Source organism: Zeus faber (assembly GCF_960531495.2).
Source record: "Zeus faber genome assembly, chromosome: 11".
Taxonomy (NCBI): Eukaryota; Metazoa; Chordata; class Actinopteri; order Zeiformes; family Zeidae; genus Zeus; species Zeus faber.
Genome location: NC_137205.1, coordinates 26821155 through 26830972, shown reverse-complemented (window position 1 = coordinate 26830972; position 9818 = coordinate 26821155). Strand labels below are relative to the sequence as shown.

General features: G+C 48.4%; 1 protein-coding gene across 1 annotated transcript; it reads left to right on the top strand.

Moving 5' to 3' along the window:
• Positions 1 to 6860: 6860 nt before the first annotated feature.
• neurod2 (neuronal differentiation 2) lies at positions 6861 to 7967 on the top strand (the record flags this gene model as incomplete). Its single annotated transcript, XM_080008876.1, has 1 exon — positions 6861 to 7967. Exon 1 carries the CDS (start codon positions 6864 to 6866, stop codon positions 7965 to 7967), a length of 1104 nt encoding a protein of 367 aa, XP_079865002.1. The 5' UTR covers positions 6861 to 6863.
• Positions 7968 to 9818: the final 1851 nt, after the last annotated feature.

The window sequence follows — 9818 nt, the reverse complement described above, 5'->3', positions numbered from 1 at the left end:
TGGGATATGCATGAGCACTCATCTGTAGAAAAAGGGTACAGTAGTGCTTTATGCCGTATTATAGGCTCTGTTATATCAGGGCACTGGATATGTCAAGTACTTTTACTTGTAATACTTTAATTCAATTTAAGAGAGAAAAATGTAAGAAATGTCAATGTGATACCTTCACTTTCACCAGAGTCATTTTGTATCTGGGTATTTGTGCTTTTACTTGAGTAAAAGGACAGGGCCACGCCTGCTGATGTGAGGGGAAGGTGCTCCGTCCCATGAATACTCTGTGTGACGATTCAACAGACATCAGACAACACCACGGTGGATGATGAAGAGCGTGACGCGTGAGTTGGCGTGGTTTTCCCGAGCAAGAGCGTGTGCTAGCGTGGTTTTTTTTGGCGGGGGGGGGGGCTCGGGTGGAGGCCGCGCCGTAGCAGGTGGAAGGCACGGCGGAGGCGGAGACCGAGTAGGAGGTGGCAGTGGGGCAGCGTGATTTAATTAGCACCCCGAACCCCCTCCAGCCCCGCACTCGTAGCATCAATAATGCATGGCCCCTTGTTTCCACTGCCATAATTAATCCTGCTTTAACTATAATTAAAAGCGCAAAATCACACAAGATGGCTGGGCTGGGATGGGCACGGGGCTTGGGTTTGGCATTGGGGCCGGTGACGTAGATCCCCCGGTCCACACGAACACCGTGGACTGACAGACAGACCGACAGACGTGTCAAAGGTCAAGACAGTGACGGAGGCATTAAGGAGGACTGAATGGAAATACAGTACAAGGCACGTTGGATGTATGGATGTATGGATGTATGGATGTATGGATGGGTGGATCAAAGCACATAAAAAAAAACAAATGATCTCTCTCGACACATCAGTTCATCAGTGAGTGATCTCAGTGAAAACCCAAACAGAACAAAAACAGGACATACACACAAGCATGCACAGACCCACACCGCCGTGCGCAGGAACCTTACAGAGGCATCTGGATCCCCCCCCCCCACCTCCCACTGAGGTTTGTAGCCAGTGCAGTCAAGCCAGAAGAGAAGGAGGAGGAGGCGGAGCTCACTGATGCTGCAATTAGGACCGCGCAGTCTGGGCGAGGATGAATATTTCAGTCCGGAGATCTTGGCGGGCACCTATGGCGGGGGGCCTGGCATACCTACACAGACTCAGCCACACGCGGAACAAAGGCGCGCAAACGCTCGGGTGCACGCGCACCCAACAAGGGGGCGCTCGCCGGCGCTGCCAGAATCATTCACCTCCCCGTCACAGATGCCGCAATTATCACATCAGTATCACTGCATAAATGATGCCAACTGTTCTTTATTGAACTGGTGTGCACGCACCACGACACCCTGCGCAGACAGGGCGAGCGATTGTGTTTGTGGATCGTAATTCACAGGGAGAGGGGATGAATCGCAGCTTGCGGAGAAGATGGGACGCCGGTGATCCCGGTTGGCTTCACGTTCCACCCTTTGCTTTGTGTTTGGGTTCGTCAAACCGCTTTTTTGTTCCATTCCTCTCGGCTCCGGTTCGAACATTCACCTGAGACGCTCTACCTCCTCATCTCTTCGGCGACCGAAGGGGGCTTCCGGGGTTTCCGGTGCCCACACCGACTTCCGGGCACGTGCTCCCCTCTCACGTACGGGACGCGCCCCCTTCCATCCAGCCGCACCATCCGCTGCCCCATCTCCACTTGATTTATCGCTCTAAAATACCACTGCACTAATTAGTCAAGTAATTAATTAATAGGCATTTGCATTTGTGCATATGCAATTAGGAGGCTGGAGAGACGAGGGTGCAGATGGGGTCCAGGAGTCCGGAAAGGGAGGGTGGGGCTCTATATGTGTGTGTGTGTGTGTGTGTGTGTGTGTGTGTGTGTTTGTGCGTGTATGCGTGCGTGCGTGTGTGTGTGTGTGCGTGTGTGTGATTTTGTATGAGTGCCAGATGAACTTTGCAGGTCTTCCAGAGAGAGAAGTGAAGTGCAGGTCGCTGCCTGACACGTCAGAGGTAGGGAATACGAAGGTATGAGGGGGGCGTGGCTCGATGACTTTGGATGCTGATTGGCTGTCATTTGACCATGGTGGGTGGGGTGGGGGGTGGGGGGTACTGGAGAATTCAACACCTTAAAGGGGAAATGCTTCCATTTTCCGCCTTTTCATTGTGTACGGCAGGTGGCTGTTACACGCAACTAATCCACATGCAAACAAGATGCAAAGTCATTCTGAAATATTGTGATTCCGGGCGAGCTCTCCCCCTCCAGAGCTCTAATGGGGGATCAAAGCTCCGGCTGAGTGCGGCCTCCTCCAGCCCGACATCCCATAAAGCCGCTGTTGACATTTAGCATTTGTTTTGGCAAGGTGACCCGGAGGTTTGGACTTGTTGAGAAGCATCAGCGAAAACCCCACGGACACACCCCCGTCACCCTCACCTCCCTCTGCAGCAGAGGTAAGACAGGGCAGAGAACTGACCCCGCCCCGCGCACACACACACACGCACGCACGTGCACGCACGCACACGCACACACACACACACACACACACACACACACACACACACACACACACACACACACACACACACACACACACACCTCACAGTTTGGGGTGGTGCCAGGTCAGAATCCCTCTGTCCCGTAAGGGGGCAGACACATTAGTGAATGTGCAGCTTCATGGCTCCCTAGACGCAGCTGCCCCCCGCCCCACCCCCCGCCCCCCACAGCTCCACCCCACCACCACCACCCCTCCACGTGGACGCAGGAGGAATCCGGGTGATGGCGTCCAAGGACACCACCGGCTTCCATCAGCCATTCCTCCGCATTTTTTTTTTTTGCGGGGGGGGGGGGGGGGGGGGGTCCCTGCCCCCTACCTCCCTCCCTGCCTCCCTCCCTGCCCCGGGTATGAGTCAGTTGGTGCCAGGCGGCGGCCAACAAGGACTCGGTGGTGATGGAGCTCGTTATTCAACATTAACTCCACTAACGTCTGCTAAATAGAGAGATCTCACGGCCGGTGAGGACACTTCCAGGCAGGCTGCAGAAATGTGAATGCTGGTGAGTCTGGTATCCATGGGGACTGACGTGCCAACACCCCCCCCCCCCCCCCCCCTTCATCCTTGGGCACCGTATGCCAGATCCTGCCTTTTACCATCTTCTCGACCCCCCCACCACCACCACCACCCCTAAATTCTGAATTTCATTTCACTCCCTGGTAGCCTCTGCCACCTGGGTCTCTCTCCTCCCCCCCCCCACCTCTCTAACATTCGTCCCCTCCAGGCACCCTTCAGCATTGCTCTGAAAACACCACCAGGATGCACACACACACACACACACACACACACACACACACACACACACACCTTCCAGTCTTTACCTCTTCTCCATCATTCTCTTCCCAAACACTCTTCCTCACACAAGTCTCACACAGATCTTAGAACGGTGTATCGGTCTGTACTGATTCCTGTCACCAAAGAGCCCCCCAAAAAATGATTCTCAATTGGTTTTCCTTGTCGCTTCTCTGAATGCAGAACAGCATCATTTCATCCAGTTAGGTAAATAAATAAACAATATGCCTTCTGTTCCTCGGGCGTAATGCACTTATAATGCCCCCCCCCCCCTCCTCCACATGCACCCCCATGACACCACTATTGGAGACACTTAAACAACATAAAAAAGATATAGAATTAAACCAAATAGATATATAGCTCTGTTTTGTTGATATCTTAAAATAAAATAAAAATCTGTATTTTTTCATATGGTATTTACTATTTTATTTATTACTTTTTTGTTTTGTCTGAGTGTTTGAGTTTGACTGTTGTCTGGATATTTATTTCATTAATGCCATTTTATTTGTATTTTCTTTATCATGCATCCCTTGAAACCCGTGCACGTCAAAACAATGCTCATGACGGTATTATAGTTGCTCAGCCTCCATCTTTTTGGGGGTTTTGGATTTTTCCACCTACTTTCTCTCCTCTTTTTCCCTCCCATCCTTCCTTCCTCCCTTGCTTCCTCCCTTCTTTTCTGGCTGTGTGAGCCCGGGTGCGGTGACAGATGGCCGGGCCCCTCTCTTCCCTCGGGAAGCCAATCTCTCCGAATGCGGGCGCATGTCAATCACCGGCTCTCGTGTGACGGCTCCTGCCAGTGACGTGCCAACCATATGGCCTGGCACCGGAGCCGGTACGGAGCCGCGCACACGGTCGGTGGGAGCGCACTGGAGGCAGGAGCGTCTCGGGAGCGTCTCGGGTGCGTCTCGGGAGCGTCTCAGGAGCGCGTCAGTCCCAGAAGATGCTCTGAACCCGACGCGCGCGTCCAGCCACCCCGCGGTAAGTTGGAACGCACACACACCTCGAAAAGAACCAGGGGCACAGAACAGACCCGGCAATGAGCAGCGATTCGTTTACTTTAATTTGACACGGATGGATTAATGGTGCACGATTAATTCCTCGCGTTGTTGTTGTTTTATTTTGTTGTTGTCTTTTTTTTCTCTCTCTCTTGCGCGCCGTGAATTGACGCGCACAGCGGATCCGATTTTTTTGGGGGGCTTTCCCTCCTCTCGCCGATCGCTCCGTTTGCCCTTCAACTTTTAACGCCGAATCCGCGTCCGCAACCGAGTGTTCAGACCTTTGCATCGAATACCAAACGCAAATCGATCGATCGATCTGCATCTCTGAGACAATGGAGGACGGGTTGTTGTTTTCTTTTATTATCATTTTCTCCAATTTTTTTTTTTTTTTTCGCTGCGTCTCCCGATTTCCATCGAGGGTCATTTACATAAACCGATCCACTGAGACACTCGGTTCGATTTTTTTTTTGTTTTTTTGATGTAAAAAAAAACCAATAACAACAAAACGCACCGAAATGGTCACGCGCCAACGGGAAGAATTAGTGTGGAATTTCGCAGGCATGCGGCAGCTGCATCCTCTAAAGATGTCTCCAAGCTCCGCGGAAGATTTATCGGCGGGTTTGTCGATGGACGGCACGTTCACCCCGGTGAAAATGGAAGGGAGGGACGGCGCCGTTGGCAGCAGGCAGAGCGCGGATCGCACTGATTTATCACTGTTTGTCTTTTTTTCCCCTTCAACAATTGATCTCGAAACAATTTATGCGGAGTTTGTTTGTTTTTTTTCTTTGTTTTTTTTTTTGTTTGTTTTTGTTTTTAACTGGAGGCTCAATGAGGCCTGCGGGTAATAACCCCTAATCCCGAACCCGAGCCTCGGAATGGACCCCGGGCTCCCTCAAAGTTGCGTTTATATTTAACGAGAGCTAAAAGGGAAACAAGCCCTCTCCATTTGTTCGAGGTTTCCCACTGAACCCAAAGTGCTTTGGGATCACGCAGCCGTGCATACCGGATTGCGCGTGAAATCTATTTCGTGTAGGTGCACGGTCCGTTAATTAAACGTTCTTGTTGTTGTTGGGTTTTTTTTATACCCCTTCCTCCTCCTCCTCCTCCTCCTCCTCCTCCTCCTCCCTTTTAATTGCGCAAACCTCCTGAGCCTGGATTTTAAAAACTAGATTTCGCCCCTGGCACCCGCCCCCCCCCAGCCACCCCCCCCCCCAGTCAATTAGCCAACCGTTGCACAGCCTCCACGCTGCAGGTCTGCATGCAGACCCTATAAGAGATGGGGAGAAGGTGTGGGGAAGGGTGGGGGGCGGCCATGGACCTGCAGCACCACCAAGTTCACCGACAGTAGCCGCGCTTCTTTGAACCTCTTTTTTCCTGGTGAGCGCAAGGGTGACATTTCCAGCTGCTGCTTGGATGTTTATTCGTTGTGTTGTTCTTCTATTTATTGAGCATGAAGTAGGTGCCGTGTTTTATAATAATAGTTTTATACTATATTTTAGGGGAAAATAAGAAAATTGTGGCTCGATTATAGAAATAATATGGAGTAATATGTAATGATATGTCTTAGATATTAAATCATGTCATCTGTAATTGTTTTAATATTACAAGTAGAATTGTATTATTATTATTGTTATTATTATTAAAGTTATTATTATTATTATTATTATTATTATTATTATTCGCCTATAATTTGATTAAGACTGTATTAAACATAAAGGATTATGAAATAGAACAGAATACGCAGCTTGTCCCAGTTAATATTTTAAAAATAAAATCGCGTGTTTATTGACCAAAGAAAGGCTTTTATTTCTGTCTATTTATATCTTGATTGGAAGCCAACACGACTCAAACCGGAGCTGTGGGGCCTATGAATAAAAATAAATCATTTCGAACCTCTTTGGGGAGCCCTACAGTTCGGGTGAATAGTGCTGGAATGTCGCCAAGAGAGTCTGGGCGTCAAGGCAGTATGAAAGTGGGGGCGCGTCGCCCCCACGGAGGACCCCACGGGGCTGTTACGTGGCCTTCGCGGCTGAGACCCGCTGTGCGAGGACGCGCAGGGCGCGCGGCTGCCAGCGGGGAGTTAAACGGGGATCCGTCTGGTACAGCGTGGCACGGATGGATGCAGCGTGGCACGGATGGATGCAGCGTGGCACGGATGGATGCAGCGTGGCACGGAAACACGCACCGCGGTGTGCGGGGCACGACGGCTTCAACCTGTTCCTCTTTGTTCTTTAACAATTACTTTATTATAGGAGCTCCATCGACCAGTTAGTCTGATATAGGCCCCACTACATATATAAATTGTATAAGCGCTTTATAGTTAATCTTTTATTTATCGGCCTATGATTACAACCATTATTACGATTATGATTATGATTATTATTTTTATTATTATTATTATTATTATTATTATTATTATTATTATTATTATTATTGTCATTATTATATATTTTTTTATTATGTGCACTTCTTCATCTTCATCATCAACATTTGGGCCTAATACTTTTTTCTCTTCTGCAGAGCCACGATGCTGACGAGGCTTTTCAGTGACCCGTCGCTGCTCCCCGACGTCCCGAAGTATTCCGGTTGGACGGACGACAGCGAGGGCGAAGACCCGAAGCTGCGGGACGAGGACCGGGACCGGTGCCGCCTCGCAGACGACGACATGGACGACTCCGAAGTGAGAAGCAGCCGGACGCACTCCGAGAACCTCGCCGACGAGGACGACGACGACGACGACGACGATGACGACGACGACGACGACGAGGACGACGGCGGCGACGTGGGGGAGGCGGCGGACGGCGACAGGCCCAAGAAGCGCGGCCCGAAGAAGCGCAAAATGACGCCGGCGCGCATCGAGCGCTCCAAGCTGCGGCGCCAGAAGGCGAACGCGCGGGAGAGGACGCGCATGCACGACCTGAATTCTGCACTTGACAATCTGCGCAAAGTGGTGCCCTGCTACTCCAAGACGCAGAAACTCTCCAAAATCGAGACCCTGCGCCTGGCTAAGAACTACATCTGGGCCCTGTCCGAGATCCTGCGCTCCGGGAAGCGGCCCGACCTGGTGTCCTACGTGCAGACGCTGTGCAAGGGCCTGTCCCAGCCCACCACCAACCTGGTGGCGGGGTGTCTGCAGCTCAACTCCCGCAACTTTCTCACCGAGCAGTGTCAGGACGGGGGCCGCTACGCCCCCAGCTCCTTCTCCGTGCACTCATACCCGTACCAGTGCGCCCGGCTCTCCAGCCCCCACTGCCAGTCGGGCTCGAACTCGCACCCGCTGAGGACGCACGGATACTGCTCGTACGACTCTCTGTACGGAGGAGGCGCGTCTCCCGAGTACAACAGCCCCGAGTACGAGGGCCCGATGAGCCCCCCGGTGTGCATCAACGGCAACTTCTCCCTGAAGCACCAGGGCCCCGCGTCCCCGGACCCCGACAAGGGGTTCCACTACTCTATGCATTACTCCGGCGTGCCCGCCCCCCGGCAGACCGCGGCCCACGGCCTGGTGTTCGGGCCCTCCGCGGTGCGGGGCGGCGTGCACTCCGAGAACGTCCTGCCTTACCACGACATGCACTTACACCACGAGCGAACCCCCGCGTACGACGAACTCAACGCGTTTTTTCACAACTAAATGATCACGTGTCCACGCGTCTTCTTACAATCAACCTCCGTGTTCGAGTCCATGCAACTGTCGGGCCCCTGCCCTTCTGAAGGGACTCTGACCGCACATCCCAATGTATTACACGTATTTATTTATTTATGCATTTATTTCGTCTTTTTTCGTTTCTACAATTCACGTGTACTGGTTCTATTCACCTTGGCGTTGATAAAGGCCCCTCTGGAAAAAAAAAATAATAATCAACGGATACAAATCTAAACGGTTTGTGACGTAAGAACTCACCGTGTACGAAACCAGGTTGAGACTGACGTAGATGTTCCGGTTGAGCCGTTTGATGGTCACGCGCATTTTATAAAGAAAAAAAACAATGACAATGCGCGCAAAGAGGCTGCAAACCGACGAAACAAGGCGCATAAAAGATGCTCACTGTATTTCTCATCTGCTTTTGTGCACACGCACGCACGCCGCACGCACGCGCGCACACACACACACACACACACACACACACACACACACACACAAACAAACACACACACACACACACGCACGCACACACACACAGACACACACACACACAGTTTGAAAAACCATCAAACTAAACTGAATTGTTCGCCAAAAGTATAAAGGACGAAAAGAAGGAAACGAAGATCGTTCCAATGTCTGCCTTTTTTTTTTTCAAGTTATTCTTATTTTTCTAAGTGATCAGTTTTAACGTCTGTTCTTCAGTAATCTGACTTTGGTTGTATTATTATTCTTCATGACCTGTTAATCTCAGTTAATATATTATTATTATTATTATTATTATTATTATTATTATTATTATTATTATTATTATTATTATTATTATTGCATGTATTTATTGTATTTTCTTGTAATTAAAATGTTGATACTTTATGGAAATGAAGGGAATTCGTGTGTTGCCAAGCATCTTTTTTCATAAACAAAAGTTACAATTTGTATTAAAACAACTGTGTGTTAAAATAAAATGATAATAAATGATATTGCGTACGTTTTATAAATATCTATGTTGTCATGGAATTTTCAGCATTTGGGCCTGAGGCGAATTATTTCCTGATTAATATTTTTTCGTCATTGTTTTGTCCGGAAAGAAACTGAAACTCTTCCATATTAAAAGTGATTTGTTTATACCAGCCTTTCAAAGACCTTTTTTAAAAACAGTTTTAAAAGAAAACATTTTGCAGTTCAGAGCATGAAGATATGCTTTGCATACCACGACGCTTTTTAACACCGAGGAAGGATGTGATAGAAGTACCTTATTTTCAAATAAATTTATAATTTTCAAATAAATGTATAATAATAACAACAATAATAATGATAATAATAATGTCATAACAATGATGGACACACTATAATAAACAATAGTAACACTATAATAATAACAACAACAATAATAATAATAATAATAATAATAATAATTATTATTATTATTATTATTATTTTTTTTTTTTATATATAATAATAATACTACAAATTATAATAAAAACGTTGATTATTCGTTTTCACCTGCCGAGTAAGTTTGGAATTAAAAGATAATTTTAAAATATCCTGCTAATTTGTTTTTAAATGTGCTCCATCCCTTACGGATCACCCAGTTTATACGCCGCAGGAGTGTCATCAATATATTTTCAATTATATAAACGAAACGTGTGAAAGACGAAGTTGTGGTTTCACTGGTGGTTAACTGGGCACCGACGGACGGCCTGGGATAGGGCACTGACGACATTGACGTGATTTTCACATCATGCGGTTTTTGGGAATAATCCAGTAGGATTACAGGCTTTAATTATCACCAAATATGACTTTTTTTCAGAAGGCAGAGTCAACTATGATGTGATTTCATTT